The sequence below is a fragment of the Debaryomyces fabryi genome, assembly GCF_001447935.2.
Source record: "Debaryomyces fabryi strain CBS 789 chromosome Unknown contig00160, whole genome shotgun sequence".
Taxonomy (NCBI): domain Eukaryota; kingdom Fungi; phylum Ascomycota; class Pichiomycetes; order Serinales; family Debaryomycetaceae; genus Debaryomyces; species Debaryomyces fabryi.
Genome location: NW_015385586.1, coordinates 1 through 22,160, shown reverse-complemented (window position 1 = coordinate 22,160; position 22,160 = coordinate 1). Strand labels below are relative to the sequence as shown.

At 36.2% G+C, this 22,160-nt stretch overlaps 9 protein-coding genes across 9 annotated transcripts; 6 read left to right on the top strand and 3 right to left on the bottom strand.

Annotated features, from left to right (window-relative positions):
- Positions 1-205: 205 nt before the first annotated feature.
- AC631_05008 (nicotinamide-nucleotide adenylyltransferase) lies at positions 206-1,357 on the top strand (the record flags this gene model as incomplete). The annotated part of the gene is made up of 1 exon (XM_015613837.1): positions 206-1,357. One exon carries the CDS (start codon positions 206-208, stop codon positions 1,355-1,357), a length of 1,152 nt encoding a protein of 383 aa, XP_015465343.1.
- Positions 1,358-1,444: 87 nt separating this feature from the next.
- Positions 1,445-3,520, bottom strand: AC631_05007 (uncharacterized protein; the record flags this gene model as incomplete). Its single annotated transcript, XM_015613836.1, has 1 exon — positions 1,445-3,520. One exon carries the CDS (start codon positions 3,518-3,520, stop codon positions 1,445-1,447), a length of 2,076 nt encoding a protein of 691 aa, XP_015465342.1.
- Positions 3,521-3,727: 207 nt separating this feature from the next.
- On the bottom strand, positions 3,728-6,052 carry LEU1 (3-isopropylmalate dehydratase; the record flags this gene model as incomplete). The annotated part of the gene is made up of 1 exon (XM_015613835.1): positions 3,728-6,052. One exon carries the CDS (start codon positions 6,050-6,052, stop codon positions 3,728-3,730), a length of 2,325 nt encoding a protein of 774 aa, XP_015465341.1.
- A 379-nt stretch (positions 6,053-6,431) lies between these two features.
- On the top strand, positions 6,432-9,128 carry AC631_05005 (cullin; the record flags this gene model as incomplete). Its single annotated transcript, XM_015613834.1, has 1 exon — positions 6,432-9,128. One exon carries the CDS (start codon positions 6,432-6,434, stop codon positions 9,126-9,128), a length of 2,697 nt encoding a protein of 898 aa, XP_015465340.1.
- A 129-nt stretch (positions 9,129-9,257) lies between these two features.
- SWC4 (Swc4p) lies at positions 9,258-10,985 on the top strand (the record flags this gene model as incomplete). The annotated part of the gene is made up of 1 exon (XM_015613833.1): positions 9,258-10,985. The coding sequence occupies one exon, from the start codon at positions 9,258-9,260 to the stop codon at positions 10,983-10,985; it is 1,728 nt and encodes a 575-aa protein (XP_015465339.1).
- Positions 10,986-11,090: 105 nt separating this feature from the next.
- Positions 11,091-16,088, bottom strand: MMS22 (Mms22p; the record flags this gene model as incomplete). The annotated part of the gene is made up of 1 exon (XM_015613832.1): positions 11,091-16,088. The coding sequence occupies one exon, from the start codon at positions 16,086-16,088 to the stop codon at positions 11,091-11,093; it is 4,998 nt and encodes a 1,665-aa protein (XP_015465338.1).
- Positions 16,089-16,444: 356 nt separating this feature from the next.
- NUP60 (FG-nucleoporin) lies at positions 16,445-17,947 on the top strand (the record flags this gene model as incomplete). Its single annotated transcript, XM_015613831.1, has 1 exon — positions 16,445-17,947. One exon carries the CDS (start codon positions 16,445-16,447, stop codon positions 17,945-17,947), a length of 1,503 nt encoding a protein of 500 aa, XP_015465337.1.
- Positions 17,948-18,109: 162 nt separating this feature from the next.
- Positions 18,110-19,159, top strand: ERG26 (sterol-4-alpha-carboxylate 3-dehydrogenase (decarboxylating); the record flags this gene model as incomplete). The annotated part of the gene is made up of 1 exon (XM_015613830.1): positions 18,110-19,159. The coding sequence occupies one exon, from the start codon at positions 18,110-18,112 to the stop codon at positions 19,157-19,159; it is 1,050 nt and encodes a 349-aa protein (XP_015465336.1).
- A 1,081-nt stretch (positions 19,160-20,240) lies between these two features.
- On the top strand, positions 20,241-21,881 carry AC631_05000 (uncharacterized protein; the record flags this gene model as incomplete). Its single annotated transcript, XM_015613829.1, has 1 exon — positions 20,241-21,881. The coding sequence occupies one exon, from the start codon at positions 20,241-20,243 to the stop codon at positions 21,879-21,881; it is 1,641 nt and encodes a 546-aa protein (XP_015465335.1).
- Positions 21,882-22,160: the final 279 nt, after the last annotated feature.

Sequence of the window (22,160 nt, the reverse complement as noted above, 5' to 3'; positions counted from 1 at the left end):
TTTCTCCCTTTTTCGACTATTTTTTTTCGAGTTAGTCATTATACCTAATCTAAACTCCAGATAATCGCACAAAAAGATTTTTAGCGGTGGTTCGGTAAATAGTTTGACAATTGTTATCGGCTTTTAGACAAACTCCAGTATATGAAGCACTGGAACCCCAGCTTGAATTGAAATACGAAATAACTATCAATAAAAATTGGAAAAGATGGATCCTACAAATGACCCCAACTTCACCCCTCCATCATTGAATAAGAACATTGAGCCTACAGCTCCTTCAAGCCAAATACCTAAAAATATTCCTATTGAGCCACTAGTTTTGGCGGATTTGGGTAATGCGATGGATGCACCTTCACCGCACCCATCATCAGGCAGCTCGAGAATTCATATGGTCCACGAGGACACGAAGGACGAGCAATATAAGTCCAAGATTCCTAGAAAGCATACTGATTTGGTGAATTCGTCTTCGGACGAGGATGTATGCATGCCGGAGGTTTTACCACCATCGGCCAAGGTTAAGAGTACACAGATAGCTGATTTGGAAGAGGTGCCACAAGGGATCCAGAGACAGGCAAAGACGTTGGAAGAGTATAAGTTCCCGACACATAGATTAGGTACTACAATGCGGGACGATACAAAGTACCCATTGGTCATAGTTGCATGCGGGTCTTTTTCGCCCATTACATACTTGCACTTAAGAATGTTTGAGATGGCGTTAGATGCCATATCGGAGCAGACCCGTTTCGAGGTTGTAGGAGGATACTACAGTCCGGTGAGTTCGAATTACAAAAAACAAGGTTTGGCACCAGCACATCACCGTGTTCGTATGTGTGAATTAGCATGTGAACGGACATCATCTTGGTTGATGGTAGATGCATGGGAGTCATTGCAGCCAAAGTACACTAGAACAGCGTTGGTGTTGGACCATTTCAACGAAGAGATCAATATCAAGAGAGGGGGAATTATGACTCAATCGGGCGAAAAGAGGGGGGTCAAAATTATGTTGCTAGCAGGTGGTGATTTAATTGAATCAATGGGAGAACCAGATGTATGGGCAGATCAAGACTTGCATCATATTTTAGGAAAATACGGTTGTCTTATTGTCGAAAGGGCAGGTGCTGATGTTAGAAGCTTTTTATTGAGTCATGATATAATGTACGAGCATAGGAGAAACTTTTTGGTTATTAAACAATTGATATATAACGATATTTCTTCCACTAAAATCAGGCTATTTATTAGACGGGGTATGTCGGTCCAGTACCTTTTGCCAAATTCCGTGATCAGGTATATCCAAGAACACAAGTTGTATATTAATGAAACTGAGCCTGTGAAGCAAGTTATGGCTGATAAAATGGATTGAATGATCGATTTTATTTGTGCCTTTTTCAATTCTTGTTGTATTATATGTTCTATTCTAGTCTATTATACATTAATTTAGAGATAGCTACTATATATGCGTGTCATTTATATCGTCGTCAATTGTCATGTTTTTAATTATTAAGTCCGAAGTATCATTGTTATTTTCAATTGTAAACCCGTTTTCGTTCGCCAAGTGCAATAAGCAAATAAAGCAGAAACTGGTTGATAAATCGTTCTTTTCTTCTTTTGAATATTTCGTGGTGAGGTTGTTCAATATTGTGCTGAACTTGGTGGTTCCATCTACAGAATCTTCTTCTTCAATACCTTGAGGGTTTATCTGACTTTCCATATAATTCTCAAATTTTTCTATTTTGTCGTTATTCAACCCTTCGCTGTTGAATATGGAGTCGCTCTTCAATATTTCCCATAGGTTATTTTTCAATAATTTAACATCCACTCGTTTTGCAACCTTTGAAAAGTTTATATGGGTTGGTTTAATATGACTCTGACTCGTAACCAACTGCGATCCATACCCATTGAATAAGTCATTCAAATCTCCTCCATCCATCGGGTCAATGTAATCATTATCGTCTTCAAAATTCCTCATTGTATCTTGAAAGAATGATTGATCATAGGACTTGTGTAACTCTTGTAAGTCTTCACGCAAAATATCGTTCAATCTTCTTGATCGTTCCAATTCCTCATTTTCCTTGTACTTTTCAGACCAGAATTCTTCATCAGCAAATGCTTTATGGTCGTTATCCTTTTTGTTTTCATAAGGTATGATTTTTCTTTTGTTGAAGGTCTTTAAGATAGTCAATGGCTTCACAAATAAATGAATTAATCTTCTACTAGTGAAATGTATATCGTCTGGTAAACAATGTTTATCATGAGTTATCCATTGATGCTTGGGTATGATAATCCTAGCTGCCGATTCAGAAAACAATTCGTCCTCGTCTAATTCTTCTTCACTGAGGAAATCAATAATCAGGTTGTCTTTCTTTCTGGTGGTTACTTCGTTTCTCTGACTTCTTGCTTCCACATTTTCATTCCTTTTTTTGATCAAATGTTTTACTTTCCAATGCTCATGCCCCTTTGTCCAATTTTTTCTTAATGCTTGATCAAAATATGCTAATAAGTCATAATCAGGAATATCATCTATCTCTTCAATTCCATCCTTGACCTTTTGTTCTTTTTGGAATGTTTCATCAAATAATCTTTGAAGTGTCACATTCATTGAATTATCACCTAACCCGCCAGCATCGTCGTGATGTTCGTAGTCGTCATGGTCAAAAAACACTGACCCAGCATTATCATAATCGTCATAATATTGATTTTCATGTTCCGATTTCTGCTTTTCAATCTGCTCAAGAATGTTGGTGTTATCGACTCCTTGTGCAACAATTTCTTCAAGAGCACCCATCGACGGACATACTCTGAAGTTATCTAATTGTTCGATGTTACTAAAAAATAGAGTTTCAAGGTTGCTGATGTCCACTTCAGGACTATCCTTAGGTGTATCAGTTTCATTTATTCCAAAATCTTTTTCTATGTCTGTCTCATTATTATTTTCAATTGCTAAGGTCTTCGAATCACTCGTTGTGTCGAACAATATCCTTTCAGTGGAGTCAATAGACAACATATTCAATAGTAAGCTCTTAGATCCACCCTCGTCGAAGTCCGATAACGCCTTTTTGAATACCGGATCAACTACAAACTCGAAGTCCATTTTCTTGGCCCGTATTTGTTCAAATGAGCTGACTAGCGTGCTTTCCAATACTCTATTTCTCTTTCGTTGCTTATTTCCAACTTCCTCGATGTCCTCTTCATCATCTTCTTCTTCTTGTTGTTCATTCTCTTCGACATTCGGTTTATGGTATTTAGATGCTGCCAACCCACTCAATAATCTTCCAGTTTCAGTAGCTGCTGAATCGACTCTCGAGGAATAGATCTTTACACAACCATCTAACGTAGCAGATGCCTTTTGGAAGTTGATACTTTTACCTTCTCTCAATAGTGACAAATCATGAAAAAAATCAATTAAAGCAAAATTCCATGAATTATTGGCATTGATCTTATTGTCTGTAGCCATTCTGATCCACAACTCAAAGTCAGTTGCGTTAGCCTTAGACGGTCTGAGACCTGCAACAGGACCATTTTCCATTATTTTATTTACAATCCACTATATATGTGGTCACTTAGCCCTTAGTAGTAGGTGAAATTCTGGAATATATAAGGATCAAGTTCATCCATCTACCAGATCGATGAGAGAAGATCTGAAAGGTAAACATACTACACGTGATTTTATCTCACTATAATTTTTTATTATGATTTTATAGAGTACAAACTACAAATAGTATAAACCATTGCCTTACCATTCTTGTGTTTTAAGGCCATAGACAGACTTCTTAGCACCCTTAATTGGTTTGATTAATTTAGAACCACCTTCTAAGAAAGAAAATTTATCTCTTCTTATAGTTTCGTATTTAGTAATGAATTCTTCCTTCTGTAAAGTTAATCCAATATCATCTAAACCATTGACTAAACAGTGCTTTCTGAATTGTTCTATATCAAAATTTTCAACTAAAACTTCATCAGTTTCACCATTTCTGATTTGTTGGTTTGGTAAATCGACAGTCAATTTCTTGCCCGCAACGGCGACAGGGTATAATTTGGACTTGATAACATCTTGAGGAATTCTAATTGGTAATAAACCATTCTTACAAGAGTTATTGTAGAAAATATCACCAAATGATGGAGCAATCATACATTTGATACCGAAATCCTTTAATGCCCAAGGAGCGTGTTCTCTGGATGAACCGCAACCGAAGTTATCACCAGTGACTAATAAGATTTCAGCGCTACGGTATGGATTGACATTTAATACAAAGTCAGTTTCAGTATCTTTTCCAGTCTTTGGGTCTTTGACAAATCTGGCTTCGTAGAACAAACCATTCTTTAAACCAGTACGCTTAATGGTCTTCAAGAATTGCTTTGGAATAATAGCGTCAGTATCAACATTAGCCTTGTCTAAAGGTGCAGTGATACTAGTAAGAACAGTGAATTTGTCCATACCAGCAGGTGTAGAGGTGGCCTTAATAACCTTCGATTTCTTAGTTTCTGGTTCTCTTGGAATATCGTTAAGTTGTTCATCTCTGATAGAAGCAGAATCATCGACTGGTTGTTTTTCATGTTCGTAAACAGCGTCTTGTAATGCTTGGTCTTCATCTGAGCCAATAGCAACTGATGGTTCATCAGTATTATCGTAGTCAAATTCACGAATATCAGTGAAATGACCCTTGATAGCTGCAGCTGCTGCCATAGCAGGAGACATTAAGTGAGTTCTCGAAGCGGCACCTTGACGACCTTCAAAATTTCTGTTAGATGTAGATGCACATCTTTCTTCTGGGTCTAAAATATCTGGGTTCATACCTAAACACATCGAACAACCAGCTTCTCTCCAAGAAAATCCTGCTTGTTCAAAAATTTTATGCAAACCTTCTTTCTCAGCTTGGGCCTTGATCAAACCAGAACCTGGAACAACTAAAACCAACTTGACGTTGTCAGCCTTTTTATGACCTTTAGCAACTTTAGCAGCAGCTCTTAAATCTTCAATACGTGCATTGGTACATGAACCAATGAATGCCTTGTCAATTTTAATATCCTTTAATGGGGTATTCGGTTTTAAACCTTGATATTTTAATGCTCTTTCCATTCCAGACTTCACAATTGGGTCAGAAACAGTAGATGGATCAGGAACTTTGGCGGTGATAGGCAAAGCATCTTGAGGAGAGTTACCCCAGGTGATAGTTGGGACAATATCAGCAGCATCGATTTTAATATCGTAATCAAACTTAGCGTCTTCATCTGAATGCAAGGTTTTCCAGTATGCAAGAGCCTTTTCCCATTCTTCGCCCTTTGGAGCTAATGGTCTTCCCTTGATGTAATTGAAGGTGATTTCATCTGGCTTAATCATACCAGCACGGGCACCACCTTCAATTGCCATATTACAGATAGACATTCTAGCTTCCATTGATAAGCTTTCAATGGCCTTACCAGCAAATTCAATGACACAACCGGTACCACCAGCAGTACCAATTACACCAATGACATGCAAAACTAAATCCTTGGAGGTTATACCCGGAGCCAAGTCACCATTAACCTGGATTCTCATGTTCTTGGACTTGGCTTGAATAATGGTCTGAGTGGCTAAGACGTGCTCGACTTCCGAAGTACCAATACCGAATGCCAATGAACCGAACGCACCGTGCGTAGAAGTATGCGAGTCACCACACACCACAGTGGTACCTGGTAATGTAAATCCTTGTTCGGGTCCAACAATATGCACAATACCTTGTCTCTCGTCACTCATTCCGAAGTAGGTGACGTCAAAATCCTTCACATTCTGTTCTAATGTCTTCACTTGTAATCTCGAGTCTTCTTGCTCAATGAATGTGTCAATGTCCTTGAAGTCAACTCTGGAACTGGTAGGGATATTATGGTCAACTGTAGCCAAAGTACAATCGGTTCTTCTGACCGTTCTACCTGCATTGCTCAATCCCTCGAATGCTTGTGGTGAAGTAACTTCGTGCACAAGATGTCTATCTATATATATTAAATAAGACCCCGATTCGTCCCTGTGAACTATGTGATCTTCAAACACTTTATCGTATAACGTTCTTGGTTTAGCTGACATTATGAATTTATGCGATTAATTATAATTTACTATAAATTGATCTGCAACCAAATATAACGAATGGTGAAGTATTTAAATATATTATTCATTGTCCATTAACTGTCATACTGGAGATGTGACTAATCCGGTACCGGAGCGTTACCGGCGCCTGTACCGCTCCGGCATTCTAGACCAATCGGAGCTCTACCGTTTGTAAGGCCGTTATTTCATTTTTTGCAGATTCGTAACCTGTGAAATTCGAAATAACATGTAAAATATTTGTTTTGCAGGTTAGATCGAAAAATATAAGCTTCTGAGGAAACAGTGATTTATATATTAGTAGTATGGTAATCAATATTGATTATAGAAGGTTAATCAGTCGCTTATATTACCGTTAGATATGTTACCTCCCGGAAGCAGGCGGTCTAAGATAAGACCACCGAGGAAGTCTTTGGTTAGCTCTTCTATTGGGAATTCTAGTGGAGATTCGGTTGTTGACTATGATTTATCGTGGTCGGTACTTTCAAATGCCATCACACAGATCCAGAATAAAAATGTTTCTAAATTATCGTACGAGCAATTGTATAGGAAGGCATACATTTTGGTGTTGAGGAAATACGGGGCCAAACTCTATGATGATGTTTCCCTGTTGATTAAGCAGCATTTACTCCATAAGAGACAGAATTTGCTCACGATATTGAATCTGTCTTCGTCGTTGAATAATTCGATCAATGAGGATTTTATGAAGGCGGTATTGGTGGAGTGGGACGAGCATTTGCAGTCAATGAAGTTTATAAGCGATGTTTTGATGTATCTTAATCGTGTGTATGTTAAAGAGCACAAGAAGTTACTTATCTACGATATGGGAATCCAATTGTTCAAGGATAATATTATCAAGCACGAAAATAACGAATTGGGATCAAAATTGATTGAAATAGTTGTGGGCGAGATCACTAAGAACAGAAAGGGTGAGGTGATAACGACAAAGATGTACATAACCAAAATTATCAATATGCTTGAGTTGTTAATTGAAACTAGCAATTCGGGCAATGACTTGCAATATGGAGAAAATTACTATCAGAGATATTTCGAGCCCATATTTCTTGCAAGTTCGGAGACATTTTTTTACAATTTATCCCAGGAGTTCATGAATAATGTACTTGGAACGAAATATTTGCACGATGCATATCGCTTTATCAAGGAAGAAGAAAATAGAATCAACTTTTATTTACCTGCTTCGACGTATCCAAAAATAATAGATCTAATGAATAACATTATAATTAAAGATAAGATCGATAAAATATTGTGTCTCCCATTGGAGCAACAGGGTTTATCATACTGGTTAGAACCAGTACTTTCAAATATATTTGATCAAAATTTATCGTCTAAAGGAGGAAACCACCATTTTACGGAATTGAAGATACTATATGAGTTGTTGGGTAGAATTGACCCTGACTATGGACTTTTCAAAACTCGCTTAAAAGACTTAGTTATATTTCAAGGTAACACGTTGCCTTCACTTGTTAAGGAGACAATATCTGTTAAAGATGATAGCTCCTCATCGAAGAAATCTAGTTCTAATTCTACTGCTTTTGCGTCTACGTGGATTAATTCTATCTTAGAATACCAAAACCAGTTTTCAAAGATAGTCAAAGAATCATTTTCGGGTGATGCTATATTGGAACAATGCATAACCATGGGTATGAGGGAATTCATAAATGGGGCTCTAAATGCGTCTAGTGGTAGTAAAAAATTGAACACATCATCAGGAAGCAGTGCACCTGAATTGCTATCGATTTATATGGATTATAGAATCAAGCAGCTTACGAAAAATCCTGGATCAAGTTCCAAAAGTATTTCAAACGAAAATGATAATGACATGAATGGATCATCAGTAGATCAAACTGATGATTTAATTAACAAATCTGTTGCATTTTTAAGGTTTGTAAAGGATAAAGATGCATTTGAAGCACATTACGCAAATCATTTTGCCAAAAGATTTTTAAACTTTAAAACTTCTTCGCAGGGAACCAGTGTGTCGAGTAATGGGAAATTAGGAGTAGACATCGAAGAATTGATAATATCGAAATTGGGAGAAGAAATGGGAACAACATCATTGCATAAGGTCATTAAAATGGATAAAGACATAAAGCTGTCTCGTGAATTGACCAAAGACTGGAAGGGCTATGTGAACCAAAATCACAAGAAATCATTAATAGAGTTAGATTTGAAGGTCTGTAATGTTTCCGATTGGCCAAAATCAATGACAAAAGATTATAAGAAGTTTGCACGGGACGACACAAATAACGAAATTGGATTTATTTGGTCTCGTCAGTTACGATCCACCATTAAAGAGTTTGAAGAATTTTGGTTCACAAATAAAAGAAACGACAATAAATCCCTTTACTGGTGTCCTAAATTTGGTTCTATGGACTTGAGAATAACATACCCAACAAAAACTTACGATATAAGCATGTCAACATACGCGGGAATCATCATGCTTTTGTTCGCACCACAATCCACTGATTCAGGAGGTAATGAGGTTCTGGCATTTGATGAGATGAGAGAACTTACGTATGACGAAATTAGAGAGCTCACGGGCATACCGGAGGCAGATTTAAAGAGACAATTACAATCTATTGCGGTCGCCCCAAGACTGAGACTTTTAATTAAAGTACCAATGACAAAAGAAGTGAACAATAGTGATGTCTTTAAATTGAATGAGAAGTTCAAGTCACCTTCCACAAAGGTCAAGGTTTTGACCGTTTCAGCTTCCTCTAGTGGTGCTTCAAGTCTGAAAGTTTCCACTTCCAATGATGCTGCATCAGCTAAAACGGTTCAAGAAGAAGAATTTGAAGAAGTAGAATCAAGTATTCTAGAAGGTCGTAAGATAGAAATTAATGCTGCAATCGTACGCATAATGAAATCACGTCGTACAATTAACCATAACGATTTGATAAGTGAATTGGTGAAACAGTTGCAAAATAGATTCCAAACACTGAATATTCTTATCAAACGGAGAATTGAAGATTTGATTGAGAAAGAGTACTTAAAAAGAGATGATAATGATAGAAGTTTATACCACTATGTCGCCTAGGCTATAATAAAAATATTTAACCTGTAATTTTTTTAACCTGTAAAACTTGTATTTTGAAATATTTCTTTACTAACATAAACATAGTCAAATTGACCGAATTTCTAATACATATTTAGGACAGAACTAATCATGTCTGCAAATGATATATTAGATGTTTTGAATGTCCAAAGAGACAGTCAAAACCAGCCACCAAAAAAAAAACAAAAGGTTGGAAATGAACAGACTTCTATGCCTCGTCAAACAGGTATGGCTAGAGAGCTATATAACTTATTAGGGCCAAATACACCTCCAGTGAATATGTCAGTTGCTTCAGGTAATACGGGGATTAGAGATAAGCTTAATATGAAACCATCTCCGTGGACGAAGATGCCATTTACACCAGTTACGTCAAAGGCTGGTGACCAAGTGGAGTTATTTCATTGGGTAAAAGGATCAAAAGAATTACTAGAACAAGAAGAGGCTACGAATAAGAAACCATATTTTTTTGAAAAATTTAATACGAAATTGGATTTGCCGGGGCTTATGGATGAAGAAGCGTATAATGTCTTTATGGCAGAGCTTAAAGAGCAGGAAATGAAACAAATTGAAGAGCAGAAAGAAAAGGAGGAGAAAGAAAAGGAGGAACAGAAAGAAAAGGAGGAGAAAGAAAAGGAAGAGCAGAACAAAAAGAAAGATCAAAAAGAAGATCAAAAGGAGAAGGAAGACCCTGATAAGGTCAATGAGACTGATAAGAAAGACAATGATGAGAAAAATGATGATTCAAGTCAAGTTGATAATAAGGCCAGCGAATCAGAAAAACAACCAGCTAAAGAGGAAAAGTTACAAGATACCAATTCTGAAAGAGATATTTCAGAATGGACATACCAAGAAACAAAGCATCTATTTGAACTATGTAATGCGTATGAGTTGAAATGGCCCGTGATATATGATAGATTCAAGAACCCAGATCGTACATTAGAAGACATAAAAGAACAATTTTATAGAGTTTGTGCTAAGATAATAGAATCTCAATCTAATTCAAATCCGGCATTAGTTGAAAATCTTAAGGCCTTTTCGAAATCAAAAGAAATTGAAAGAAAACAGTACTTAGAAAGTCTTCTTAAAAGAACACCTGCTGAAATTGCCGAAGAAGAGTCTCTTGTGATTGAAGCTCGCCGATTTGAACTTGCAGCTAAGAAAATGCTCATAGAACGATCACATCTTTTAACATTGCTTGACTCTCCTCAAACTACGCAATCAGTTCAACAGTACCAGTCGTCACAGGGTTTAGCCAACTTATACAATAATTTAATGATAATCGATAAGCACCAGAAGAAACGCCAATTCCAACAGCAACAAAGAACAAATAACTCAAACAGTCATGATCCAATTCCTCCGCCTATCCCAATTGCAGCTTCTTCATCGTTTAAGAAAGAGCGTAACTTTCAAACTCATTTGCAGCAATATTTATCTGGCTTTTTAAAACAGAATCCCTCTAGCAATGACTCAAAGCAAGAAGCAAATGCTATTCAGCAATTATTAATGAAGCGTTTAACGGTGAAGGAAGAAGAAGCATATGGATTGCATTACCACGCTAACGAGAAGCTTACACCGGGAGTTATATTAAGATCTACTCAAAGATTGCCCGGTTTACAACAAAGGCAATCTGTTTTAAAATCTGTAAATAGCATTCTCCAAGAGTTGGATATTCCTACAGCGGGTGGAACAAGCTGGAAACCTGTTATGCCTACCCGAAAGACTATGGCGAAATATGATGAGTTATTAAAGTCTGTGGTTGCACTTTTAGATGTTAAAAAGGGTAGAGATAAATTAGAATCTGAAATCAGATTAATTAAAAGTCAGCGGGGTTTACAATAGGTTCCTTGATTATGTATAATATGTATATTATATTTATTATAATGTAGAACATTTGTAAATATATTAAATGCAAAATGATTTTGAAGTAATAATCCATTGTATAACCTAAAAGCTAATATCAAATGGTAATGAAGTGGATAAGAATTCACTAGATAATGTTGGTCTAATAATTTTGAGTAACTGGTTATAACCATGATCTGAAGATTCTTTAAGTTTATTAAGGTTATCTTGAGGAGTATTTTGTACGGTGCTTCCACCAATCTCACTTCCTGGTTGTTGAATATCAAAAAGAACGTACGAAGAAAATGGTATACTCAAATCTGTGATATAATTATCGGTATTAGAATCATCGTACATGTCGACAAAATCATTTATCGTGCTTTTTATTTGTGCCCTATCCTTATATCCATCATATAAATAATATGTCTCTCGAAAGATTGCAAATGCGGCGATAAATGACTTATTTTGATAAACCTCATACAGGTGAAACCTTCCTTCTACCTTTCTTCTTAAAGATCCTAAATCAACTAACAGTCTGAGAAAATTCTTGTAAAGTTTATCTGATATCAAAATCTTATAATCTAATAGCTTTGAATAAATATACTCCATTAGCTGAGATATAAAAATCCACTTATCTTGCTGAAAGTTCGTAACCGATTTCATGTAAATGCTAATAAGGTGATAAACCAAATCAAAACTCTCCAAGGTAATGTATTCATCTAGTATTGATCTAGCATCCTTCTGGAAAAAAACAGCCGATGATATTTCATTATTTAGGCATGTGAGCTTTTCTTTCAATGGTAGTATGTGCCATCTATATTCATTAGATTCTAGGTGTTTAATACCTAATTTTCTTGAAAGGGAACCATATTCGTCAATAGATTGAATAAATTCAGCACAATATTTTTGTACTGTTTCGACCAACTTTCTGCAATATTCCACATAGCTGGTAGACTCAAAATACTTGTTGTATTCCTCATTTAATGATTTAATTAGCTCTTCCAAGTATATTATCTTCGTTGCCTTTGAAAGTATATCATCTTCGGCGAGGTTGAAAATAATGTTAGAAGCTATGAGCAGCTTGTAATTCAGCATCTGAAAAGATGTAAGTTGTTCTGGGACATGCTCTTTTTTAAAAATAAAAAGACGATGATGAGATTTCATCAACAGGTTAATAATTAATGCAAGGTAGGGTGACGTAAAAAACAAGGCCAAACTCTTTAATAATGCCAATATAATACTATCGATATGATTTGAAAGACTTGTAAATAATAACAACTCATTATAGAAGAACAACACAAATCTCTCCCGCAGATAGGAGTTCCCAATATAGGGATATTTCTGCAACACCAAAACATTCCAATTCACTTCTTTCAATAGGGAATTGCACCTAATCCAAACCCTTATACTTTCTTCGATTATTTCAGTAGTACGATCCTCTGTTAACTGATTCAGGAATGGAAATCTACCCATATGTGTGTGTAAGAAAGAGAAATATTTCTCTTGGACAATGTATATCAATTCAGAATTTTTCTCTGAAATATTAAACTGTTCTGCCTTGATTATATTTGTTACTGCCTTTAATAATAACTTCACGAGTGAAACTGAAATCAAATCAGTAAACTTATTGAATTCAAGGCGTCTAACTAATGCAAAAAAATTGAAATGATTGTTAAAGGCAAATGTACTATTGATATCAGGGAGAAAGTATTTTTCGATATTTATCAAAAGTTGCTCCCATATTCTTTGTATTCCTGGTAATGATGTGTATAGATCGATCATAGTTTCGACCATAATCTGATACGAGTCAACGGGTAAACTCTTACTCTTACTTGCTGCGATATTTGAATAGGTTTGTAATCCCTCATTTGTAATATTATACATTTTAATGTCGTTCGAGGATTTTACTTGTTGTACAAGGTCAAGAACTTGATTCCTCAAATCAACGTCCGAAAGTTGTGATAAAAGCAAAATGAAATTAAACCGATTGACAAACATTGCGAAACTCCTGGAGCCTTTTTGATAATGATAATGACTTGATGTAAACAACTTGCTGATTAGTCTCTTTTTATTTCCACCGTATGGCAAACTTGAGACATAACAGTACAAGAGATGCATAAACTTTTCAAAGAAAGATGTGTTAGGTATACTGTCTCTAGTGATTAGAATATCTATCAATTCTGGTCCAGTTTTCTCGTCATCAAAATTGGAGAATTTACGAGCAGTTATGGTCGAATAGATGGTTGTTATAAGCTTCTCTTCGAATGTCCACGAATATTTTTCATTTAAAGAGTAAATTGTTTCAATAAATCTATTGTGAAAATCAGAATTATCATCCGATTTATGAGCATTATAGATAATGTAGAATGATGACCAGTTACACCTACTTGGTGGAATTAGTGAGGCAATGTAATACAACATGTCAAAAATACCCATAGGTGCTAACCTTAAACTAATTAACCGGTTTAATGCCTTATTAATTACAGGCCACCATATTTCATCATTATTTTGAAATAACAAGTACATAAAGTGTAAAGATTGAAAGTTTAACAGCAACAGTTCATCGTTAGTCAAGCTATCAATATCTGTAAACTGGAAATATAATGTCCAATATTTCACGCAATATCTATTGTAATCAGTATATCTTAGTTCTATAGTTTGTTTATCCAGAATATCTCTCTGAGATACTTGAATAAATATATAATACAACAACAAAAAGTAAGGAAAGAATGAAAGCTTACTAGATATATTATCCTTCTTTTTAACTTTAGACATATCATCAAGAATATGTAAAAGATAGGTCCATGCATTTTCACTTGGATTTTCTTGTAGTATTAGAAACCACTTGATAATTCCCTTTAAAGACTGTTGAATTTCCTTATTTAAGTCTTCATTTGAGTAAATTTTCAGATCATTGAGCAACTTTGCTAATTGCAAAAGAAGCATTTCACTTCTTACATTGGAATCAGTCTTATCGATCAAAGTAAAAGAATATTTTTCGCCCATGAGTATTATCACAGATGAATCAGTATTACATATGGGACAAACCCCAAATTTTAAAGAATGTATCTTATTCATATCAATGTCATCAAAAATAATGGTATTCGATATTTCGTCCTCGTAAAGCTTATCAGATTTTTCGGCATATTGAAGATGGCTAGGTAAAATTCCCCTCTGGTTATAAGAAAATCTGGTGTCTTTTGTTTTGACAAATCTGTTCGTGCTCTCTGCTTCAAATATAGTAGTGCTTATATTCGGAGTTCTCAGAAAGTAATAATCGGTTATCAACATGTCTTTCTGTGATTTTTTAGGGTTCATACTAGTATCTATTACATTCGCAACCTTTGAATACCCTTTTTTTTTGTTATTCATCTCCTTATCGCTACTCCCAATTCGCTTCTTCCTTAATTTCCCAAAAGAGACCTTATCGAATCCCTTAGAAGAAAGCCCTACAATTTTTGTTTGTCGTTTATTTAATTTCTGTTTCCTTATTCCAGTACCTGATCCATTAGACATTTGACGCTTAGCATTTCCTGTAACCGCAGTAGGATTCCACTTGTCCAAAGTCTGAGCTGCATTTCTACTCTTTTTATTTGTCTTTCTCTTATTTCCTGTTACTTTATGGTTCCGTGTAATTGACGGATATACGAATTGCGGATCTACTCTGTTGTCCTCTATAACTGAATCACTATCATCGTCATACTTCGACAGTAGATGCACACCTCCATAATAATCTGTGCGTAAGTCTTCATTTACTCCGTTTTGTATTTTTTGAAAGTCTGTATTGTCAATATCACCCTCAAAAGATTTTGAATTATAATCATCGTATATTCCTGTATTGCTGGATTCAGAAATATCAGAAAATACATTAATACTTTCATCTGAATCGGCATTATCCGTGTCCATTAATAAAAGATCATTTTGGTATTCTAAAGGCTCAAAATTATGGTAAAATGCTGGGGGTTCTTCGTAATAATCATTATCATCAACAAATGACATTAATTCATTCTCTAAAATATTGTCCCGGTTATTGCTAACGTTCGACTTTTTAATTGCTAGGCCCTTTCTATAATTGTTATTATTCCTCTTCTTACGATCGATCTTTGATTTCTTAGATCGGTATAGGTCTAGTCTCTTTGCGGATTCGGGTAAAGTCCCCCGTAACACATTCCTTTCTTTTCGAAATTTCCCGCCAACTCTTACCATTATGTCACTATCTTCTGACTCATCTGTACTCAGTGGATCATCCATCAGGACATGTGCATCAGCAGGTTCTTCATCTTCGTCATCAACGATTATGGAATGATTTTTACGGTTGAGAAATAGGATACTAGAGTCTGATTCTCCCAGATCACTGTCATTTGAAATATTATTCTCGTTAGATTCTGTTCTATTATTGGTCTCTTTAGGGAAACTAGGTTGGCTCGAATCCTCGGTAAATTGAGACGATAATTCCTGGTCCTTAATAAAACCTGGCCTTTTCCCTAAAAATGCATAGAAGTTTTTTGCTTTATACTTTTCGTCACTCGAATATCTAGATTTCTTTTTCAAATATATTTGATTCAATAACCTTACTATGGCATCTAAGTCTGGTGTCTCATGATACAATTCATTCAAGGAGTTGATGCTGCTTAGTCCCAACCAGTGCGCCTGATCTGCTATATACGGGTGGGTACTTGCAAAATTTCTCTTACGAAGGCCCCGTCTCGAGCTCTGATTAATGCTGGATTCCTGAAGCATCTCTATGTCATCTCGATCTAAATCATGTCGTATTTTCCCTAAGTCCCCATTATCTATCTGGTCAGAATTGTGTCGTATTCCATCGCCTTCCTCTTCTGTATGCGTAGATCTATCCCCAGTCGTACTGTGTTGACGTGAATCTCCCAAATCATTCACAGTAAATGTGTATGCCTCTCTTAAAGACTCAGGCGTCATCTCAGGTACCAATTCGAAGAATCTTGTTCGTCTTAATTCAGATGAAATAACCTGTCTTGTGGGTTCTGGCATGCTTTGTAGAGTCTGTGCAACCTTCAGGTGCGATATTACGCCCGGCAGTAAGAGTAAATCTTCTTCATCTTCTGAGTCCGGAATATAATCGCCCATTATGACATATGCTCAGTGCCTCTATAATGATGCTTAGCGCTATTTATTGCAATCGTCTTGATTTTTTGTGGATACGCGTATAAGAAAGTAAAATATTGTTAATGATCCAGTTAAACTATTGTTCAATAGTATTTAGGTATTCTGGATAATATCTGATGGTTTCTGGATATAATAATGGCTTGTACGAAGCTCAAACTTGCCTTCAACATACTCCATATCTATCCATTTTTGATATTTACATTCAGAGGTATATGTTCGATCACGTGATATTTGAGATTTTTAATGAACATAAGATGAGAGGTCAAGGCAGTAAAGTTAGATACCCACTTCAATAAAGAGAGGAAGATACGGTCAATATGGACAATAGAAGGGTATTCCGGTCTTACAAAGATAAGGTGAAGGATTCTGCTACACCATATTCCAGGCCTAATAATGGTTTATTCTCCAAAATGAAACTGTTTCTTACTGGCGCATCGCTTTGGTCCAACCATGAAACCACAAGTTACAATGAACAGACCGCTGATAATACAATGCGCATGGTTACCGAGAAAGGTGAAAAGGGTGAATCAAATGTCAAACCTTTTAGTTTCCCAGAACCAGATACAACTATATTTAAAACACCATTAAAATCCACATCCAACCAGTTGAAAGCACCCAATCAAGTTTTATCAAGCTTTTTCCAGGAGAAAGGTGACAGGCCACTTACGGATGTAGAATATGAAGGCGTTGTTAGTTTGTTGTCTAAGTCTAAATCGGCTTCCAACACGCCAAATAATAGTGTTGTGTATCGTGGAGATAATGCATCAAGGCAATCTGAGTCCATTGCCGATTCAACAGACCTAGGTAATAAGGACGCCGACACATCTGCATTTAAGTCATCTGCTTCAAATTTATTTGCCACGCCATACAGCCAAAGAACTTTGAAGAATACTAGCTCTAATGACCACGTACTCTCAACTCCAGAATACAAACCAGTATACCATACTATCAATGAAAATTTCAACTCCAAAAACGTTCCATCTGTGAAAAGAGTTTATCAATTTTCAGGATTACCATCTCCTTATAGAACTAGAATAAGGGCTCCAAGCTTGTCAGCTAAACCAAAAATCCCAGCAAAGAAATCGCCAACCATTTCAACGTCCCCATCAGCTCAGAAAGTCGCTTCGAAGCCTATGAGTAATGCGGCAAACGCATTATTAAATATTTTGGACGGAAACACACATTCGGAAGATGTTGAAATGAAAGATGTGTCTACCAATAAGAGCGATATTATTGAACAATTTTCTAATCCGTACCACAGACCTCACTCATCCAAAAAACCTAGAAGTCAAGATGACAATAAGTCGAAATTTTCCATCAATGCTAGTACACCAATAAAACAGAAGAAGAGTACGTTGCTTACTGCTGACGATATCAATAAAACTATTTCTTTCGACAAGTCTGAAGAATTACCTAAAGATAAGATTGCCCCAAAGAGCAACGATTCCTCGAACGCCAAAACCTCATTTGGTACTTCTACACAAAATGATAGTAAATTTTCAGATTCTACGTCTAGTAGTAATCAGTTCAAATTCAATTTACCAAAAGAAGTACCAAAATCCTCAGACAAGAGCCCCCATATCCCTCCTGAGGGCGGGAAAGAAAATACCAAAGATGCCCCCAAGTTCAACCACAGTCAATTTCAAAAAAATACGAATGGCTTTTCATTTGGTGAAACTACAAAACCAAATATAGACTCTAATCCAGTGTACAATATTGCTAACAAAAACCTGGAGTTCATATTTCCGGAAATAATCCAGACAGAAGTCCACTTAGACTACAACAAAGTTAACAAGTATAAGTCTTTGTTCGAGTTTTAATATTGCCTATTTATAGTATAGCACCTAATGTTTGTTTAATACATATCTTTATCTTAGAGTAGTTATTAGTGCCTGTATATAACAGTATTCTGAACAAGATAAATATAAAAAAACAGTATCCGACTAATTTTACGATTGGTGTACTAGCAAAGATATTCAATAATGTCATCTGAGTTGAATTCGGTTCTTTTGATTGGTGGTGCAGGCTTCCTTGGATTACATTTAATCGAGCAATTTCATAAAAATTCTCCAAACACCAAAATACACGTCTTTGATGTTCGTCCAATAGCTGAAAAATTATCACCTTATTTTACATTTCCAACTAGCGAAATTACTTTCCATCAAGGAGACTTGACCTCTGAGGCAGATGTTGAAGAAGCAATTAAAAAATCTCAATGTGATGTTATTGTTCATTCTGCTTCACCTATGCACGGACTTGCACAAGAAATCTACGAAAAAGTGAATATTGAGGGTACTAAGAATTTGATTAAAGTAGCGAAAAAGTTAAGAGTTAGGGCATTGGTCTACACCTCATCTGCTGGGGTTATTTTCAATGGGCAGAATATCCATAATGCCGACGAATCGTGGCCATATCCAGACGTCCATATGGATGGTTATAACGAGACAAAGGCATTTGCCGAAACCGCAGTTATGGAAAGCAACGATCCTAACGGTTTATTAACTGTTTGCTTAAGACCAGCGGGCATTTTTGGACCTGGCGATAGGCAATTAGTACCAGGATTAAGAGCTGCCGCAAGATTGGGCCAATCTAAGTTTCAAATTGGAGACAACAATAACTTATTCGACTGGACCTATGTTGGAAATGTAGCTGATGCACATGTGTTAGCTGCACAAAAAATCTTAGATAAAAGCTTGTCCCACAAACTTGGTGGTGAAACATTCTTCATCACCAATGACGCACCTACTTATTTCTGGACTTTGGCACGTACTGTTTGGAAAGCAGACGGACATATCGACAAGTACAACATTGTGTTGAACAGACCGGTCGCTATAGCTGCTGGATATTTATCCGAGTTCTTTTCAAAGTTATTGAAAAAAGAGCCTGGTTTAACCCCATTTAGAGTTAAGGTTGTGTGTGCTTATCGTTATCACGATATATCCAAAGCTAAAGCTGTGCTTGGATATAAACCCCAAGTTGACCTCGAAACTGGTATTAAATATACCTTAGACTGGATGAATGAATCCAACTAATTTCTATGTACATTATATAAATAGGCCATTTTAACTGTGAATATGATATATGCTCAACCACTCTGTAATGATCTATTAATAGACGAGTCCATACTACAACTATATATTGCTTGACCTTGTTTTGTTCCACATCCCAATCGATCTAAACTCGAATATGTCGACTTTGTGCCAATTAACTATGCACAAATCAGGTCGCATTTTTCGTCTACCATCAACCCCCACCGCATACTCTCCTTGTAATAAACTTGCGATATTCAGTTAATTAAGCCCTTGACATCTATCACTTCACATCAAGATTATCCGCCCCTGACACCTTTCATTTGCCCTTTTGTATATAATGCACATAGAAATTTTTCTATCTATGCTACCATTTTTAACTTTCGCATAGCTTATTGAACTGCCACGATTTATTGTAAGTTTACAAATATTTAGCTTCACGTTCAACTATTCATACCTAACTTGGGTCCAAAACCAACTAATGTAGAATCGCGTTGCATTTAGCCAAACGAAGGCTTCTAAATTCCAGACTTCGCAAATCTGCGACAATGCTTGCTAAGACACCACTCAATAGACCCTAAATTTCCGGATTTGAATCCTATTTGTAAAGGCTTATTCGCCTAACTGGCACCATATTCCAAATTGATATTAATTTTGCTTTGTTAAGTAATACTCCAGCTTCGCCACCTACCGCCACTCAAGCGCGGAATATGTACCTGCATTCTTGCGAAAGGTAAATTTTCAAGCATAGTTAACTTTATGTCAACAGTGATCAAAACTCATTTTGATTGTTTGACATCAAAACAGTAAGAAATGATTTTGGGCTCTCAATAGTATTCTATTGTTACGAGTGAGGGAATCAATAGCCCTATTGACCTAGTTCACTTAATTTCACACGGATATCGTGTTTCGTGTATTAATAATTTTCGAGTAATCAAAAGATGATCGAATATATATAGCATATTTGTTCTGCTGAAAAGTTGGACAAAATTTACTGTGAATTTATTCTAATATCTTTGTTCATTTTTCTCATAGTTAAGTGACTTGACAACACATTCGTTACGTATAAGAATATTTTGCAAAGATGTTTAAGTTACCATTATTGTTAGCGTTCGTTTTTGGTCTATTGACCTGTCAATTAGTACTTGCAGATGACTCTACACCAGAAGTCGAAGTTGTGGGTAACAAATTTTACTTCAAGAATAATGGTTCCCAATTCTTGATGAGAGGTATTGCTTACCAGCAAAACACTGAAAATACCACTTCCAAGGAATTCGTTGATCCTCTCGCTGATGGTGATGCTTGTAAGAGAGACGTTGAGTACCTCCAGAAGTTAAACACTAACACATTAAGAGTATATGCTCTTAACCATTCTAAGAACCACGATGAATGTATGAAGACTTTCGCCGATGCTGGTATTTACATTATTGCTGATTTATCTGAACCAGAACTTTCCATCAATAGAGACTCTCCATCTTGGGATTTAGAGTTATACGAAAGATACACCGGTGTTGTTGATCAATTTGCCAACTATTCGAATGTTTTAGGCTTCTTCGCAGGTAACGAAGTTACTAACAACAAATCCAACACTGATGCTTCTGCATTCGTGAAGGCTGCTATCAGAGATACCAAGAAGTACATTTCAGACAAGAATTATAGAGACATTCCAGTTGGTTACTCTTCAAATGATGATGAAGACACCAGAATTGCAATTGCAGACTACTTCTCTTGTGGTAGCCTTGATGAAAGAGCAGATTTCTTCGGTATTAACAATTACGAATGGTGTGGTGATTCCAGCTTTAAGTCTTCTGGTTACGAGGACCGTACAAAAGAATACAAGAACTTGACTATCCCTGTTTTCTTCTCTGAATATGGATGTAATGCTAAAAGACCAAGAAAGTTTACAGAAGTCGGTACCATTTTTAGTGATGATATGACTGATGTGTGGTCTGGTGGTATTGTTTACATGTACTTCGAAGAAGCAAACAAGTATGGTTTAGTCTCAGCTAATGGTGATAATGTTAAAACTTTAGATGACTTTAAATATTATTCATCAGAAATTAACAAGATTTCTCCATCTTACGCCAAGAAATCCTCTGTTAAGCTGGCTTCTAGCACTCTTTCTTGTCCTGCCTCTGCTTCAACGTGGAAAGCTGCTTCCAAATTACCTCCAACTCCAGATAAGGATACTTGTGATTGTATGTCAAAGTCTTTGGAATGTGTTCTTTCTGATGACGTTGATGAAGAAGATTACGGTGACTTGTATGGAAGTGTTTGTGGTGATATTGATTGTGACACAATTACCGCTGATGGTGCAAAGGGTAAGTACGGTGCTTTCTCTTTCTGTTCCTCAAAGGATAAGTTATCTTACATCTTGAATGCTTATTACGAAAAGAATGGTAAGAAGAGTTCCGCTTGTGATTTTAAGGGTTCCGCTTCCATCAATAAGAAAGCTTCAGCCAATAAATCATGTTCATCAAAGATTTCCCAAGCCACTAAGGGTGGATCTAGTTCCTCTGGGTCTTCTGGCTCTAGCTCTGACTCTAGTTCTGACTCTAGTTCTGGTTCTGGTTCTGGTTCAAGCTCTGGTTCTGGTTCCGACTCTACTTCAACTAAGCTGTCTTCCGGTAACTTATCAATGAAGAGCATTTCTAAGGGAGAATTATTGACAGTTGTCGGTATGGTTACATGTTTCGTTGGTGGTATCTCATTCGTATTAGTTTAATCGAATGAATGGAAGAGGATGTATTTTATATATAGTTATAATAAATTTATTAAATTGTAATCTATATCTATTGTACTAACTCGTTACCATGAAAATTTCGTTAAGTGCTTTTGCATCCATGACGGAGGCCCTTTTCTGTTTAATCCACTTAGATCTCACAGATAATCTAGTCGCTATTTGTTTATTTAATTGGTCCTTTGGCATAAGCATGCTATCACGAGTCACTTCTTTCTTGTCTTTCTTCTCTTTCTTCTCTTTCTTCTCTTTCTTCCCCTTTTG